The sequence below is a fragment of the Taudactylus pleione genome, unplaced genomic scaffold (assembly GCF_031769625.1).
Source record: "Taudactylus pleione unplaced genomic scaffold, aTauple2 ptg000037l, whole genome shotgun sequence".
Lineage (NCBI taxonomy): Eukaryota > Metazoa > Chordata > Amphibia > Anura > Myobatrachidae > Taudactylus > Taudactylus pleione.
In genome coordinates this window covers 7,256,855-7,276,095 of record NW_028284439.1, presented here as the reverse complement: position 1 = coordinate 7,276,095, position 19,241 = coordinate 7,256,855, and the positions used below count along the sequence as shown (strand labels likewise).

General features: G+C 47.6%; 1 protein-coding gene across 1 annotated transcript in view; it reads left to right on the top strand.

Moving 5' to 3' along the window:
• LOC148538714 (transient receptor potential cation channel subfamily V member 6-like) overlaps positions 1-19,241 on the top strand; it is an 89,716-nt gene that overhangs the window by 25,394 nt on the left and 45,081 nt on the right. Inside the window, exons 2-3 of the mRNA XM_088452318.1 lie at positions 132-181; positions 7,446-7,540. Coding sequence (XP_088308444.1) covers positions 141-181; positions 7,446-7,540 — 136 coding nt within the window. The 5' untranslated portion in view covers positions 132-140. The remainder of the gene's footprint in view (positions 1-131; positions 182-7,445; positions 7,541-19,241) is intronic.

Sequence of the window (19,241 nt, the reverse complement as noted above, 5' to 3'; positions counted from 1 at the left end):
TAGAGATGTCGGGTTGGGGTGAGAATTGTATACGTTCAACGCAAGTTCCTGCAGACATTTTACTAACTGCTGAGGAGAAAAGTTATTAATAATTCTAAATGTGAAACATTTTCTCTCTTCTTTTTTTCCAGGTGATTAATATGAACCCTTTCATCATGGACGATATCCAACAGTGTATGGGGTATGTAATATTTTCCAATGGTAGTTATATAGACTGTATTTTAACTGCAGCCTAACTCTGACTTCAGAAGTGGGGAATTGCAGATGATCACTCATCCCACATACCAATTACCTATTTTGCACAGTCCAAGATAGAAAATCCTACTGCACGGCTTTTAAATACTTTGTTTACTTGTTTTGGCAATCATTTGACAGAGCACCGCAGTGCCATCAGTAAAATTATGCCATTGGCTAGCCCCTAAGCTGCGGACCAAGGCACTCCCACTCCCAGCCTCTCTTTAATTATTGGACACCTGCACATGATCAGTCTCAGGTGCCTCTCCATTTGGCTTCAGTTAAAGGACCCTGAACTCATCATTTACTATCCACGTGGACATCTATTGGGAATAGTAATCTGCCGAAGCATGGCGAGCATACATGTTTCTGCTGTTGGTGGCCAGATATTGCATTTGGGACAAAATAACAGAGCTTTAAGGGCATGGAACCGCACTTCCACCCTCGCTGAAGCATGTTAGAGCTACACTGCCATCCTGGCAGCACACCACTGCCACTTTTACTGTCACCCTGAAATATGGCCGCCCCCACCAGGAGATGGTGTCCAGTACTACTTCTGTTGTTTCAAACATTCACACCACAGATTGCTGATGGCTTCACCTCCAGCTACCGGAAGAGCCAGCCCCCATGGGCCTGCTGTGTCATTATCTATAGAACACCTCTACCTGCCAACGTATGAAATGAGGGCATCCCGATGGGAAGAGCTACACTCCAGGCAGGGGAAGCACTGAGAGCCCTGAAGGGATACAACAGCAGATGCAGCCTCCTCACCACTGCTCACGTACCGCTAGGAATTTTTTGAGTGTTCCTACCAGTGCGCGACACCGCCACTGTTTATTTTGATGCATATTGTTGCACACACCCTATAGCGCTCAAGACCCACACACTGAGTCCAACTGACCACAGCAGTCGCATGCTTGGCTATAGGTGTACCCTAAAGGATCAACATTTCTCCCCCCCACAGCACACACCTTCCATATACAATCTCAGAGTGGGAGTATAACTACTTCCTGTGCTATTTTTCAGCAGGAACTTAGGGCCTGATTCAGAGCCGGATGCTCTGACCAGAGCGCTCACTCTGAATCAGGGCCCTCCTACGTAAAAATGGAGCGGCCTCCTGGCCGCTTGCATAGCTGTGGGTGACCACCCACAGCTTATGCGAGCGGCCAAAAAGATGGTCGCGATGGTCATGACCATCGCGACCATTGGGCTTGCGACGAGACCCTGCGGTAGGGTCTCGTTGCCGCAAGCCCAGGAGTGCTTTTGGCTCTATCAGAGCCAAAAGCACTCCCACTGACATCACTAGTGATGTCAGTGGGGCCGGCCCCAGACGGTAGGCGTTCCCATGGGAACGCCTCCGTCTGGCAGCCATGCCCCCGGCACACCCACCAAAGGGGGCGTGCTGTCAATCAACATCGACAGCACACCCCCTTTGGTGCGAGACCTGGAGCGACGGCTTCCCCGTCGCTCCCCGGGTCTCGCGCATGCGCACGACGGAGCTCCCTCCATCGTGCGCATGCGCACTAGGGCACCATCAACCCGCTTGTGAGCGTTCAGCGCTCACGAGGGGGTCTGAATCAGGCCCTCAGTTCCTGAACCCTCTTTTTACTATGATGTAATGTTCTGGGCCAAAATGTATTTTCATAAGATAAGTTTTATTTTAAAGGCCCTTTTGAGTGCCTTATTTTCTCAATACTATATATATGTATATATAAATGAGGATGACTCAACATGATATAGCTGAAACAAAATCATGAAAGAGCTATGAGAATCTGTCACCTGATGAAAAATAAGCTGTACAAAGGTTACGGAATGACCATAGTCTGGTAATACAGTCCACAGATAAGGGTGGGGCCATAGTAATCCAAGATTGGACAGATTATGATCAGGAAATGCAATGACAACTGGCTGATACAGACACATATGAGATGTTGGCAGGGATCCTACTGTCACTATTAATAGCTTAGTGGATTCAATGCTCTTGATTGGTTTAACCAATGGATGGCTGGACGACTGGTTTAACCAATGAATGGATGGATTTCTTACTGTGGAACCCCCAAATTGTCCCATCCTTTACACCCTACCTAAAGTCCACAAGACCCTCACTAGACCACCAGACAGCCAGAGGGTCTGTACTGCAACCGTTGGCCATGTTTGTTGATTACGCTCACAGGGACACACATTATTTTCTTCACCAATTGAAAGAATTACAGCACATCAGGGATGCTATACAAATATAGCCACCTTGGATGTTTGTTCCTTATATAATATTATACCCCATGCCGAAGGTTTGTCTGTATTACGTAAAGTATCAATATCACAATCATGTACTTCCATACCTGTTGAATTTGTCTTGGATTTAGCCAAATTAGTACTTACAATACCAGGATTTAGTTTATGTACAACACAATGTATTATTTACAAAGTTCTGGCACTGCAATGGGGTTGAAACTGGCTCCCTCGTATGCAAATCTATACATGATGGTCTAAAAAGCAGAACACATTTTACCAACATTCAAATCTAAAATCATCTTTTTTTAAACACTTCATAGACAATGTGACTTTGTTATGGAAGGGTGATGCCGAGTCATTCCATGCAATGGTCAATTCCCTTAACCATCTTCCTCATCCGGTGACGTTCACCTGTGATATAGATACAGTCTGCATAAACTTTCTGGACATTACAATTTCAAAGATCGATGACAGATTGCACTATACATTATTTCAGAAAGAAACCGATAGAAAAACATACCCATAATTACCACCCCCCCTACACTAAAGAATAGTCTCCCTAAATCTCAGTTTTTGTGCAAGAATACTGATCCTCAGCTGACAGAAAAACAATTAAAGGAGATAAGTGACAGATTCTCTGCACAGGGTTACAGCAGACGGCTAATTTAAACATGTTTGGCGGAAGCCAGGAGTACCTTCTTTTCTAAACCACTTAGAGTACTGAAAAAAATTCAATCTTGCATTATTTTCTCATCAGGTTACAACAATATGGCCAATGTGACAAGGCAGTCTCTACATCAATGACTTTTACTCACCTCTGATAGTGCTCTAAAGTTAAAAGATACATCACCACCTATGATGGCGTTTAGAAGAGGCCCAAGTTTGAAACAACTTTTACTTAACCAATAATGACTCCCCAATCATCCATGAGTACTAATTGGTTATTACAGAAACCAAGATGTGTTAGCTGCTCGAATTGTCACCTGCAGGAGTCTTCTACAGGGCGCAACTTTGCCCCATATTCATTCTGGCAAACAAATTAAAATTAAATATTGGTTGCACTGTCTAATGGACCATGTCATCTATATCCTGATATACCCTTGTAGCTTATATTGCATAGATCTCACCACTCAGGTGTTCCGTGAGAGAATGGTCAATCACGGGGCCTCCATCAGATCAGCACTACAGACTCGTAAGTCGGACAAGCCGGTAGCCTGACATTTCCTGGAGAAAGTTCACCAGGTATCAGCTTTGAAATGCAGGATCATTGATTGGGAACCACCTCCGGTACATGGAGGAGATCGTGTAAGGAAATTGCAAAGGGAAAGTCTAAAGGACTCAACGAGTATAATCCTTTATCTATGTTCTTAAACTAGATCTTGAAAACATCCAATATAATTGGCTCACCCTGAGAACGTGGAGGACAATGTGTATCTTGATGAGAATTTTTTCTATATTTTCCATTTTTTTTCTTTTTCTTTTTTTTGTATTATTTATTGATTTATGTTTTTTTTAATATATATATATATATTTTTTTTTGTTGATTGGTATTTTTCTTAAAATAATTTTTTCCATTAGTGATATTTTTATGTTTTTTTAGTTTCTTTATATTAAGGTAGAGGTATTACCACTATTACCGTCTTTTCAGTGTTCAAAGTGGTAGATTGTACTTGTGACGGTTGGATCTGAGACATAGAATAGGCCATAAGTATATGGCTATTGCTTTATCTAGTTTTTAAACTGCCAAGTCTCCAGTGGATATTCCAAATTTAACCCTTCTTGTGTCATAGTAACATAAGTTTTGTTTATTGGACTTAATCGATTAGTGGTTCTTAGAATATAATCTTGTATCTCTATTTGAATATGTCATTACACTGGGTCCTTGTTTTTGAGCTGTCTGTCTCTCCACCACTTATATTTATCATTGTGAGGAGATTGAACACAATGTTTATAGTGCCGTATGTGCATCCTGATCTATAAAATCAGCGCATTTTGGAAATGCTATTATTACATTGCCAATGGTGTTAAAAGCCTTTCCCATATTTTGATGAGTCATGTTAAGAGTCTCCGTTACTGCTTGGAGCTGCCTAGTGCAGCCACTGCTCATTATACACACTCCGGTATTGGGCTTTCACTATATAGTGTGTGACGCTGGAGGACGGTTGCTTAGCAGCCGTCGATGCATTGGGGACTGCTATGTAGGTCCCGCTGTGCGGCGCAGGCTCTGTGCCATGCGTTCCAAGTATGGAACGCAAAAGACTGGAGCCAGCGCAGATGACGTTTGCAAACATGATTCTTGGTAAACCCCAGTGTTATATTCCTGTCTATGGAAAGTAGAGATGAGCGGGTCCAGTTCTCAGAGAACCAGACCCACTTGAACATAGTGGATCTGAGTCAGGCTCGGGTTTGCCCGCCTGACTCTGAATCCAAAACGAGACAAAACGTCATCCTCCTGCTATCTGATTCTGACTGGTTTTCGATTGTATATAAGTCCCTCCCCGCTGTCATCGGCTCCATTTCCTTGCTGAGTCCTGGGCTGTCAGGCTATGCTGTGCTCCATCCAGGAGTTCTGGGCTGTCAGGCTATGCTGTGCTCCATCCATGAGAGGCTGTTTTGTCCAATCCAGGGGTGTGCAGGGGTTTGCAGTGCTCCGTCTAGGGGGCTGTTGCCCATCCGGGAGTGTTCTGTGCTCTGTCCAGGGGGCTGTGTTGTCCAAAGCAGGGGTGTGCTCTGCTCTGTCCAGGGGGCTGTGTTGTCCAATCCAGGGGTGTGCTGTGCTATCCAACAAGGGTTGTGCTGTCAGTTATTCATACCGCAGTGTAATATTCATACATATATTGTGATGCTGTAGGTCATACCGCAGCGTTATATTCATACAATTATTGTGACGCTGTAGGTCATACCGCAGTGTAATATCATACAAGTATTGTGACGCTGCCAGCTGTTCCACAGTGTAATATTCATTCACGTATTGTGATTTGTGATGCTGCCTGTCATACTGCAGTGTAATATTCATACATGTATTGTGACGCTGTAGGTCATACTGCAGTGTCATTTTCATACATGTATTGTGATGCTGTAGGTCATACCGCAGTGTAATATTCATACAAGTATTGTGATTTGTGATGCTGCCGGCAGTACCGCAGTGTAATATTCATACAAGTATTGTGATTTGTGATGCTGCCGGCAGTACCGCAGTGTAATATTTATACGTGTATTGTGACGCTGTAGGTCATACTGCAGTGTAATATTCATACAAGTATTGTGGCACTACAAACTGTACCCCAGTGTATTCATACAAATACTGTGAAGCTGCAGGCTGTACCTCAGTGTATCCATACAAGTACTGTTACGCTGCTGGCCATACACCAGTGTATCCATTTTAAGCTCTGTGACACTGCAGGCCGTACCCCAGTGTATCCATATAAGCACTGTGTATTTGTGCCACTGCTCTGATGCTTACTTTTTTTTTGTTCCATGCCGTATTTATTTCAACTAAACTCACAAATTGGTATACTTGCAAAGTACTCATGCCATTTTTCAACCTTGATTTGTAGATACCAACCTGGTAGGCTTGGCTTTCCTTGATCATAACAGCCATGTTTGGTCAGATGGAACTCAAGCACCAAAAGAAGAGCCTATTTTGTGATGGTATTAGGAGATATTCTCGCTCCTCCCCTCTCAGCCTTCCCATACATAATCCCAGAAGCACAATGATAAGAAATGTTTAGTACCAGACTTTTGAATCCCTCTGCCCCCTTCCTGTTCAGAGTTTCCGTTTTGTGTTCTGCCACATTAATAGTTCTTCCACCCGTTCAAGAATCGAAATGGGCAGGTTCGACATCTGCATTACTCCCGTCGGTAGGAGGGCCCAAGGACAATTCCATCTTGCACCTCTTTGCAATATGTGCTATTTGGCGCATTGCTGACTGTCTTTTTGTGTAGATGACAAACATTATTGTTATAGTTTCTTAAACTGCCATCCTGTCTGCCACTACAGTGCCATTCTCTTTCCTAGATGAGCCATGTTGGTAATTGCACTGCCACAGCTGCTGAAATCTTCAACATGCGGTTGCTGAATGTCAAAAATGTCCAGAAATTTTTATGGCCACAGACAGCATCTTCTGAATGCCCATTTCATTGTTTTTTTTAAATGCGGAACCACCAAAGAGCTCAACTGGGGCAAGGACTGATGAGAATGATTAAAATATTTTTTGTAAATGCCCCTTCCTCCCTCATAAATTTGCTTCGGAATCCAAACTTAAATTAAATTTACTATGAATCAACCAATCCTTTAACCCGCCTTCAACTGCATACATACTCCAACTCCCTCAGGCCTCTTGATTAATAAAAACATTCCTGATTTGCCTCATTGAGAGTTGAACTGCCTCTCCCTAGTGCCTAGCCCTAAAACCTCCCCATAACCCCAGTACTTACTGTTGGGATGTCAGCGCTGGGATTCTGACAGGTTTCAGGATTCCGGCGTTGGCATCCTGACTGTTGGGATTTTGACCGGATCCTGTCAATAACTGAGCAATTAATGTACTCCTCTGCACGCAAATAAAAAGGTACTTTTAAACATGTTTTGTATAGCAAATAACCCTGTAATTGGCTATACGTAAAAAATTAAACTTGAATATGATCTATACAGTATGCAAAAAATTATGTTTAATACATAATTAGGAGCTTGGAATGGTAGACTTCACAGAAATTAATATGAGTTGAAAAAAAAAATGTCCATAAAGGACTAAGCAAAGTAATCCATGTTATCAGAGCTGCCTGTGTCAATGCTACACACCTTACACAGGAAAAGGATCTTGGGATATTACATGCCCAAGTACTAGAGGTAAAACTGCAGATATCTGTCTAAAGCTTCATTTGTACTACTTATCTTGCAAAAAGTTGTAGAAATGTGATTTAAGATTTTACCTTTCTGCAGTCATCATGATATCACATTACTGTTATGGTTATTTTTATAGGAACAGCAGGCTCTTGTTTCTAGCTGCTACATCGAATGATTGCTTAGCTATGAAGACTCTGCTACAAAGAGAAGACATTGATCCTACTTTTAGAGGTGAGTGTGTGTTGTTTATTAATTGTTCTCCAAACTGCAGGTGTAAATTGTGATAACTAAGAGAGCAAGAAATTGTGACCATATGTAATTGGCAGTTATATTAGGTACATACTTACCTACTCTCCCGGGACTGTCGGGAGCCTCCCGAAAATCGGGTGGTGCTCCCAGCACCCCGCAAGAGGAGGCAAGTCTCCCGCATCGTCTGCCGGCCCCCAGCGACCCCCCGCTACCGCACGTGAAAGTGGGCGGTTCGGAGGTGATGACACGACTCGCGCTGAATCGCGTCATCGGAGCCCCGCCCCCTGCTTTGTAATGCCGATAGTATCGGCATTATAAAGTGGAGGCGGGGCTGCAAATGCGTGGACACGCCCCCACTCCACCCACTTCAGCCACCCCCACCCTCCTTGCTGCACCGACCTGGCAGCCCCTTCCCGGAAGGGGCTGCCAGAAAGTCGACATGTATGTATTAGGTTACAGTCAGTAACAGTAGCACATGTGCCTGGCTTATGCCACACAAAAAAAAAATCATAATATGCCCAGTCAACAAATCATGGCTGTTTGCTAATGCTCTGCTGAACTGGATTATCACAGGCAGTGTCTAACTGCCATTATACAGGCTGTGCTTGAAAAATGAGAGAAGCTGGTTGGTTCGTTATCTCTCTCCACTTTTGCTCTCCAAGGTTTAATACATCTGCCCAGAGCCGTAACTATAATTTTTGGTGCCCTGTGCCAGAGAGAGCACTGGCGCCCCCCATTTTTTGAATAGGGACATAAGAGAGTGCACCTGAAAAAGGGCCGTGGCCTCATGGGGAAGGGCCAGGGAAGAGATAGGGGAGGCCAGGAGATTCTGGAGATAAAAGAAGAGGAAGCTACAAGTGAGAATGATAATAAACAGGAAAACTGGCAGGCCCGTACAGTGCCCCCTGCCCTGCGGTGCCTTGGCACTGGTCGCACTACCCTAGTTACGGCCCTGCATCTGCCCCTGTATTCTTTCTACAGTAGAATGTTCCTGTCCCACCTTTATGGATGCAAGCAGGTGTTAAGAGGCATAAATGCAAATATGCAAGAGTGCATATGCATTTTCCCTCTATTCTGGGGATGAGCAGAGTAAATTTATGCAAGAAATGCATAAATATGCAAGATATGCTGTATTGGAGAAAGGGCAGGGAAGATAGCATAAGAAGGGAAAGGGAGAAGAGTTATGCAAGGGCACTAACACAGACTGGTAGGAGGGTTTTAGCCCCCATACTAGTCTTCATTTTACGGATCAGGTCTGGCATGGAATCCATAACAACATCATTCATGGGGTTGGCCAGAACAGCCTATTTCCAGAACCGAAAAGTGATAGTGCTTCACAGCTTAGGCCAGAGAGGAGATTTAGTGGGTGGTTTGGGCAGATCAGTTTTTGGCTTCACAACCAATGGGTTCTATTCTGACCAGTGGGCTATTTGTGTGGAGCTTGTGGTGTTCCGGTTTTCTCCCACAGTCCTAACGCATACCGTTATATATGGCTTCTGACAAAATGGTGTATGTTTGTGTGATAGAGAACGTACATGTAATTCAATGTTCTACATTATATGTGAAAGGGGGGCAGAGCAGATGCCACCAAACATTTTGCAAAAGGGGCCCTTTGGTGCAAAGTGTTGAGAACCACTGATTTAAATAAATGCAAAATTGCTACAACATATTCTATTGCCAAATTGATAATAAAAATCATAATCTATTTAGTTTTTTTTAAATATTTTATTTTATGCGCATTAAAAATAGAAAGTTCCTGTTGTTTATATGTAAATATACTTCATATTTGGCCAAACCGAGTGCTCTATAATTAATACCTTATGTGATGCCAAAACCTTCACATCATATTCTCCAAACATTGAACCTTAACTTCAGCTTTCTGTGATGTAAAGTAATTTATTGTTTTATAAGATGTGCTGAGATTTTGGAGTAAAAAAATTCAGAATTATTTTAACATAATTAAAGTAAGGTTATGCAGCAGAACTAAACCTTTATCTTTTGTATCATTCGCTTGGCTAGATTAATGTAGTCAAGCCCTTCATTAATTCCAAACACGGGCCCTCTCCTTATGTTTTTGTTGTCACTCTGTCAAGTAGTAAAATCAGAACTCTGACTGAATGATCTGTTTACTAAGCTAGTATGTTCAGTAATACCAGAGCCGGCCCTAGCCAAATTAGTGCCGTATTATGGATTCCTAGGCTGTCCCGTGTAAACCCCTAGAACCCAGGCTAGCGAGGTCTTCTGCCACTAACAGCCACCCGCTGTTCCCTTAGAACTGGAAGATGTTCACCGGTACTCAAGTGGCCGCCTGGACTTAATACTCGGGGTAGTAGAGGTTTACACTGATTACCTTCAGAAACCAGAGAATAGCAGGAGATACTGGGAGGAAAGTCAGTAGTACGGCTAGGAAGCAGATGGTGCGGTTATGAGAGCCGATGATGCGGCTAAAGCCGATAGTACAATATGAAGAGTTAATGTGGTGGCTTGGTAGCCATCCGGCTTTGAGAGCCGATGGTGCGGCATTGTACGCCGATGGTGCGGCTTTGTACGCCAATGGTGCAGCTAAAGCCGGTAGTACAATTTGAAGAGTTGATGTAGTGGCTTGGAAGCCAGTGATGCGGCTTTGAGAGCTGATGGTAGCTTGAAGGCTGACTTAGTGGCTGGAGAGCCATTGGGGCAGCTTGGAAGCTGGTAGCAGCCAGGAGACTGAAGGAGTAACTGGAGAGCCGGTGGAGCGGTTTGGAAGCCGGTAGCGCCCAGGAGGCTGACGGAGCGGCTGGAAAGCCGGTAGCGGCCAGGAGGCTGACAGAGTGACTGGAAGCCAGGGAAACAGCATGAGCTATGACCAGGAAAGATGAGAACGCTGACCATGCAGCAGAGCCGAGAAATCCACAAGGAACAATATAGTCGGCGAGGCGGCAAAAGGCCAGCGTGTACAAAAAGGGGAAGGAACCAATCATGCCGTACTGTGGACAGTATGTGACATCCTGCGGCGTCCAGATCACCTAGCAACTGACAGAACTGGAACCAGACTGCGAGAAAGAGGTAAATTGCTAGAGGGAAGCAGAAAGGGGCCCTCACCCAGCACAGCACCCCCTAATACCAGCACAGCACCAGCACCCACCCTCACCCCCCACCCTTATCCCAGCAGAGCACCCCTCTCCCATTAGTGAGCACTACAGAATCTGGCCCTCTGCCAGTTCTAAACTTACTTTACTTGAGGGCAGCGTGCAGAACTCTCCAGCTCAAGGAACACCAAGCCGCGGGTGGCGGACCCCGTTCTCACATCTCAGGCTGGCAGGCCACAGCTGTGTATGACGATTGCTGGAGGTGGAGCCCAGACCCATAAGGTGTTACTCACTACTCTGAGCTCTGCAAAGGCTCATGGTGCAGCATCCCTCCCGTGATCATTACTTACAGTCCTGAATGAGCCTCTGCCCATGCACAGAAGTTCATTCTAATTGTATGATGCCTCAGAGCCAGCCCGGTGCTTACCATTAGCCCAGTCCAGGTGCTCTGCCCCCTCAAACTGCCGCCAGCTGTTCTGCCGCTGCCCGCTCACTGTTTGCTGCTGCCAGGTCCGATCGGAGCTGTCAGCTGAGCTCCGATCGTGGACATTGTGCAGCGGCAGTAGCAGCTACCAGAATCTCTGTCCAGCCTGCACCAAACCTCCACCAGCCCTAGGCATTTGCTTAGTTTGTCTATGCCTAGGGCTGGCTCTGAGTATTACAATCCTTCCTGGAGCATGCAGAAAGGACCTCCCCTACATGCTACCTACTGGGAGGCACAATATACAAGACAAATGTCCACAGCTAAACATCCTTTTTACCTGAATAGAAATACAGAGTTACTTGTGTGTGATAGACCTAGGGGAAATACTGTATGTATATGCTCACAGTCACAGATGAGCAGTAGAGATTGCACTTTTTACACTAGAGCATATGATTTCTCTCTTCCAGTAAACTCATAAAAGTGGCCCACATCACACTGGAATGGATGATACATATGTGAGAGAGATGATTTGATAGCTATACAAAACTTATGAGAACCATGACTGGTGTGTCTCTGCCTCATTCTCCAGCCCCAGTGTGTGTCTCTGCCTCATTCTCCAGCCCCAGTGTGTGTCTCTCAGCCTCATTCTCCAGCCCCAGTGTGTGTCTCTCAGCCTCATTCTCCAGCCCCAGTGTGTGTGTCTCAGCCCCAGTGTGTCTCTCAGCCTCATTCTCCAGCCCCAGTGTGTCTCTCAGCCACATTCCCCAGTCCCAGGGTGTCTCAGCCACATTCCGCAGCCCCAGTGTGTCTCTCAGCCTCATTTCCGCCCAGCCCCAGCGTGTGTCTCAGCCCATGTTTCTCTCAGCCACATTCCCCAGGCCCAGTGTGTGTCTCAGCCCCAGTGTGTGTCTCAGCCTCATTTCCGCCCAGCCCCAGCGTGTGTCTCAGCCCATGTTTCTCTCAGCCACATTCCCCAGGCCCACTGTGTCTCTCAGCCACATTCCACCTGTGTCATCAGCTTCAACCCCTCCATCCCTGTGTCGTCAACTCCAACCGCCCCCTCCAGCCCATTGTTGTCAGGTACAACCTCCCTTCCCTGCTCTGCAGCCACTGCTGCTGCCAACACTTACCTGTTGCTCCTCTGTATGGCTGCCTGCTGCTTGTCTCGGCATCACCATGCAGGCTGCTTGTTGTTGGAGCATGTGCAGAGATTGTTCTGGAGGTGGAGGGGCTGGAGGCGGAGCAATCAGTGGTGACTGACAGGCTCCACAAAGGCTTGTGGGAGGAGGTGCTGCGGCTGGACATGCGCAGCAGCTCCCCCGTCTGCCATTGTTTTTTCTTACCATTCATATGCTTCTGCGCAGAAGCTGCAGAGCCGCCCAATTGGAGCTGAGCTCCGATCGCGGCAGCGGGCGTGGGTGTAGAGGGCAGCCCAATCCGCCCCTGGGTGTGAGTGCCCCAGTGCAACTAACTTTTTGAGGCTTCTGCCCATAAAATTGTCAAAAAGATATACTGTCAAAGTTAATAGACAGTATAGTGTAATTTGTCAATACAGAAAGTTCAGAATTTTTATGTGTTGTACAAAGGGGACAGAAGGCCTGCTTCAGCAAGGAACGCAGTTGCTTATACGCATGCAATCAGTCGATTGTTGCTTTCTGCCTATGCATCTCAGTGCGTGTTTGTGGGTGGTGACTGGGGGGTGGTCGGGCGAACGCAGGTGTGCCAGGGCATTGCAACGTCATTGCAGGGGCGTTCATAAATTATCCACTGTGTGGCCATAAGCAGCCATAGCACTGTTAGCCAGGACCAGCAACAGAAATCTCAGGGCCCAGTACACAGTTGTCTCTGGGGGGGCCCACCTTCTCACCACCAGCTCTGACCCCGCACCCACACATACCTCCCCTGCATGTGTGATGGAATCAGTATGATATACCGCTGGACAGAATGCCAGCGGTCAGAAGGCAGACAGCGGCATCCCGATCTTCAATATCCTGACAGGGGCTGGTAAGTACTCCAACCCTCCCCCTAACTCTAACCCTCTCCTGGTGGTGCCTAACCCTAACCTCCCTCTGGTGGTGCCTAACACTAAACCCCCCTTTCGGCACCCTAAACCCAACCCTCCCGGGGTGGTGCCTTCTCCGGTGGTGGCTAAAACCCTAACCCCCCCCCTCCCCACGGCCTAACCCACCCCAGGAGATCCCTAATCCTAACCCCCCCCCATCCCCGGGCTAGCGCTAGTATGCTTACCTTTGGGATGCCGGCGTTTGGGATGCCGATTTCGGGATCGTGGTGTCAGCTTCCTGACGGGTGTCAGGATTTCTGGGTTGGTATGTCAACGTCCGCCATCCCGTCCACTGGCATCTTAACAGCAACCCTGTGTGATATGTGAAGCATGATATGTTAACTGAAAGATATGCCAGCCTTGTGCAAGTGTGAGTATGGGTCCGATGTTACTGATTGTTTCACGATGTTGACCTAGTATACGGATGTAAGGGGAAGTGGGCGTCGTCCTGTCTGGCCGCGATCGCAATGTGAATGCAAACATTAAAATAGCACCACTGACATTAGCATCTGCGGTGCGTGAGTATAAGCAGAATTGCGATCTGTAGTGAATCAGGCCCAGAGTTCAATGTCACACAGAAGATCAGACACCGTTTAAGAATAACACAGGACCAGAGACAGCCTAAATTAATGTGACACAAGAGAAACAGGTAGGGGAGGGGGGGGAATCAGTCTCTTACGAAAAGAAAAAAAAAAGGAGGAGGCTATTGTAAAACCTGCTCAGATTAAATCAATGATCACTTTTGGGTTTACATGCATGGCATGGGCAGGGGCACCGAGAAGGGGGGAGCGGGTACAAATTACCGGGCCCAGGCTTGCTGCAGGGGCCCGATGGGGTCCCGGGTCTGGCACCGCTCCCCCTCCCTCCCTCTTAAGTCAAAGCAGCCCAGCACACACTGCTGTGTGCTGGGCTGCACTGGGAGACTGCTCGTGGCTGCTAGAGCAGCAGCCGGAGCAGTCTCCTATGCCTATGGGGGGAGCGATCATGCTGATCGCACCCTGCATTGGCTGTGCGCTGGGCTGAGGGGCACACAGCTCCTTGCCCCCCCCCCCCTGCGCGGCGCTTAAATAATTGGTTTTTCTGAAAAACATTTTTTCGAAGGGGGCATGGCCACGCCTCCCACGATTAGGTCACGCCCCCTCTCATCTGGGCCTGGCGCGGCTCTCGTCGGCCCTGTGCATGGGCATAACTACCATAGGTGCTATGGGACTCAGGGCTAAGGGGGGCCATCTTCCTTGTAAAAGTTACATGTGTTATATATTTTTCACCATTGTGGTACGGGATGTAGTCAGGAAGCCAGTGGTCGAAATGTTGACTGCCAAAATCCCAACAGTGAAAGCCCGGCATTGGACTAAAGATAGGCGGCTAAATACTGACGCCTATCGGCCCAATGCCGAAATCACGACGCCCGGCACACCGAACATAGGTAAGCCGGGCGTCAGTAGCTCTTAACTGTGGGGGGGTTAGGTTTAGGGACTCCCAGTGGGACAGGGATAAGCACCCCCCTGGGAGGGTTAGGGTTAGGCTAGGGGAAGGGTGGGGGTTAAGGTTAGGCACCACCGAGGGGAGGTTAGGGTTAGGCACCCACCCGGGAGGGTTGGGTTTAGGGTGCAGGAGGGGAGGTTAGGTTTAGACACCCCTGGGGGGTGGTTAGGGTTAGGCACTAGGGGGGTGGTTAGGGTTAGGCACCATTAAGGGAGGGTTATGGTTGGGGGAAAGGGGAGGGTTAGGGTACTTACCCTAGTCGGGATCTTCATCTTCCGGCGTCGGGATTTCATCCACCTGGCTTAGATCTGGCGGTGTTACATACCGATTCCAGTGGTATATAAGGGCCCTTACAAATTTTTGCTATGGGGTCTGTAAATACCTAGTTACGCCCCTGGTTACATATACGTATTCAGGCAAATTAATTTGTCTTGATATGTATAGTAGGAAACTAGCAGTAAAAATCAATAGCAGATAAAGTGAATAATCTCCCCTACTTTGGCAGTGCAGCATGGATGGCATAGTGGTTGCATCGCAGCACTGAGGTCAGTATAGCACTGAGGATTATGTGTGTGCTATATAAATAGCTGGTAATAAAATAAATAGATGCTGCAGCTCAATATAAATAACTGTTAATACGCTTGGAGGAGGAGGATGTCTCCATGCAGAGGATTGCCAGTACAGCACAGTTGGAGCTTGCAGGACTGGTAGCAGGGGCGTATTAATGCTCGCAGGTGGCCTGTGTGTGAGTGGGCCCCCTTCTCTGAGCCCCAAGCGCTGCATCTTACCTTGTAACGGCAAGTAGCTCCCTCCTCCGTGTAGCTAGCTTACCAGTGACATTCCCCCCCACACACACATTTTTTTCAAATTGAGGCATAAGACCCATGTAATAACCAGGTTCTAAAGTGTGATTGCTAGCGTGGTACTTCTCACCGGTAGCAGGGACACACTGTGACAGAGAGGCAAGCAGTGGCCGCTCCAGGGGTGGGGCTGCAGCGCAGTCCAAGATTCAAATATGGGAGCCTCACCAACTGCCATTTCAAATGCTTCCAGACATCACTGGCTGGGACTCGCTGGCAGTTGGTGTGGCTCCCCTATATGAATTTTGGACTGCGCTGCAGCACCACCCCTGGAGCTGCCCTTGGAGGCAGGTATATGGTAAACCCCTTTTTGCAGACACAGAGGCTGAGACAGGATTTCTTCGAAAACAAAGCCGTTTATTGGGCTATATAGGTTCACAGAATTTTTGGGAAAGGAGTAGGGAAATCACATACAGCCAGCTGCATGAGAGCCGAACAAGTTAGCACAATAGCAATTATCAACATATAACAGAATAATTACATGAATAGATAAAACTACTGAATGACAGTCTTTTCTAAGCTGATGTAATACAGTTCAATGGCAGGAAACAGTGCAGTAGAGAAGCAGAGATACACGTAAGGCCCTTTAGAGAATTTTTTAAATCATGGCGCCCTAGAGTATTGGCACAATTTTCACGGCATCCCTAAGCCAAAAGTTTGTTATTGAGAAATGCAGAAAAAAATGTAGTAAAGTAAATTGTGCTGACCTGTCATACTTAGGCTCAGTTATTTGGTGGTGGACAGGTTTGCACTTCTGTTTGTCCACATATTTACATTACATTGACCATAAATAATTTGATTTGGTGCTGGACCATCAACCTGAGGCACCCCTGCAAGTGTCCCGAGGCACCCCAGGGTTGCACGGCGCACAGTTTGAGAACCACTGGGCTAGTCAGTTAATCTTAGAATAGCATAACATTTTATCAATGAAAAGCTTCAGCCACATTTTGCCTCAACAAGTACTCTCTTATTCTCTAAATCTTAGAGGAAGAACTCCCTTAGTGCTACGTTCAGACCATCTGGGTCCCTCTTCTCCAGTCACGGCTTCAAGAGTTGTTTCATTAGGGCCCAGTGTGTTAATGCTCTACCAGGCTACGGGGAAATCTGTGAGCAATAGCACATCCAGGGGATTGCTAGTAATCTGGTCTGCAGGGGAACCTGCCCACTCTGCCATTGGTGAGCCAGTGACTCCGTTTGGATCTTCCTCAGGATCAGTGGAATAAAACTCTGGTTGTTTGTCCAAGACCACACCATCACTGTTGTTCACTCCACATTGACCTTGAGGTACTGACTATTTGCCGGGAGAGCAGTTGATCTATCCCATGGTGCTCCCTCATTCCTGGGTTAGGTATCACTTCCTTGTGCGCAAACAGTTCCACATCTAAGTTATTCACCAGGTCTTCTATCCCTGACCACACGATATCTGTTCCCCTTTGTCTAACTTCTTAACTTCCTTAATTTCAATGGGAGTGGGAACGCTGGGGTAATGCAGTGTGTGTGTGTTCATGTGACTAAGTGGGAACATGGTAGCTTCTTCTGTATAACATCTATTTGTGATACACTCTACCAGTAGGATAACGCCAAAGAAGATTGCAATGAGCTGCATATCGGCTGCCTTGTACGGAAACACCTCCAGAACCAGTTATATTTGCGGCTTTAGTACCCTTCTCTCCAATTACAATGTCAAACTCAACCGTCTCTCCATCTCCCTGCTAAGCTGAGGTAATATAGTTCAATGGCGGGAAACAGTGCAGTAGAGAAGCAGAAGTGCACGTAAGGCCTTTTAGAGAATTAAGCATTCACATAAACATTAGCAAATGAACATACATCTCATTGAAGACAACCAGCATTTGAGTTATCTCACCACAGAAGTACACGTAAGGCCTTTTAGAGAATTATGCATTTAAAATAAGCATTAGCAAATGAACATACATATCATTGAAGAAAACCAGCATTTGAGTTTTATCACCACAGGGGTACATGTAAGGCCTGTTAGAGAATTAAGCATTCAAGTAAACACTAGCAAAGGACATACATCTTATTGCAGAAAACCAGCATTTGAGATATTTCATCACAGCAACAGTTGCCTCAGGCATGAGCTGAAGGCAATTACCCATCACACACCACTCCCAGCATAAACTGGTGGGTGACAATAATACCGAACAATAAGGCAAGTAAGTCAATCTCAGCCCAAAGGGAGAGAAGATGACCCATCTCTTACTTCCCTTGCACAAATTAGCTGCTAGATAATACCACACACACCTCCCGGGTGCCTAAGCGGACCGCTAACTGACAGACGAGGGGCTACTAGATTAGTAGAAAGAGGTTCCCCAATTTACTCTGACCCCGGGACATGGGTAAGAAACACTGCAATGTGGGACCTGACTAGTGATAGCAGGGAGGAAGGCAGAGGTGAAGGCACTAAGGCCGTGATTCAGAGCCGGACGCTCTGACAGAGCGCTCGCTCTGAATCAGGGCCGTCCTTCTGGATTTTTAGAGCGGCCTCCTGGCCACTCATATAGCTGTGGGCTTGCGACGAGACCCTTGTGGTAGGGTCTCGTTGCCGCAAGCCCTGGAGTGCTTTTGGCTCTATCAGAGCCGAAAGCACTCCCACTGACATCCCTTGTGATGTCAGTGGGGCCGGCCCCAGACGGTAGGCGTTCCCATGGGAATGCCTCCATCTGGGCAGCCACGCCCCCGGCCCACCCACCAAAGGGGGCGTGCTGTCACGCACCATCGACAACACGCCCCCTTTGTAGCGAGACCCGGAGCAATGGTTTGCCCGTCGCTATCCGGGTCTCGCGCATGGGCACTACTGAGCCGCCTCCGTCGTGCGCATGCGCACTGGGCCAACATTGACCCACTTGCGAGTGCTCAGCGCTCGCGAGCGGGTCTGAATCAGGCCCTAAGACAGGTCACAGGGAGATACACATGTCTCGCCCCAAGCTGTGGCTGTTCAGCCCCTTCCGACATCCTGCGGAGCTCCGAGATGCAAGGCACCGCACCAAAGCTCCAAGAAGCAGTCCTCAGGCGTCAGGGTAGTGTCTAAATCCCCTTCACGGAGAGCACCCTGACATCATCAGGCAGTGTCCAGCATCATTCTCTACCATCCAAGTGGGCATGGAGGGGGATTATAACCATGTGGCGAGCGTAGCGAGCCACCGAGCCCGAAGTGTGGCGAGCGCACAACTTTTTTCTTCCGCCCTCACTCACGTCACTTCCAGGTCCCTAGCATGGAGGGGAGATCCGCTCCACCCAGGCGTCAGTACTCGGGGTGTTTTCAGGGAAAGTTCCACTTCTCGGGGCTCCGTCTAGCAGGGTTACTCCTTCAGCCCAGGGGTCCTTGAGCCCTTTCCTTTGGGGCTGTCCTTTCCCTTGCACGCTGTCCTCCGGTTCTCCCAGCACAGCCTTCCTCCAGGTGGGTGTCCCTCCGGTCAGCACTGGTGGCCAAATCGTGGTGCTGGCTCTTTCTCCCCGGTCGAGCAGTCATCTCCTCAGCATCGGTCCTCTGGATCCTCAGGCACCTCTCCGGGTGGCCAATAGCGAGCAGGGGCCTCGTCCTGAGTTTTCTCGGCAGTGGTCCTGTCGGCCTCAGCAGGCACTCCTCCTTCTACAGTGCGATCAGAGGTAGAATCCTCCGGAGAGTCAGTCTCCTTGCGACTCGTGGCGGGACAGGTCAGTTCTTCTGTCCCCGGCAGCACTTGTTCCTTTCTTCCCACACTCTGCAGCCCCTTTAGTGCGAGATGGTATTTACTTTCAGGTGGCCGGCGGCTTCCAGCGGGGC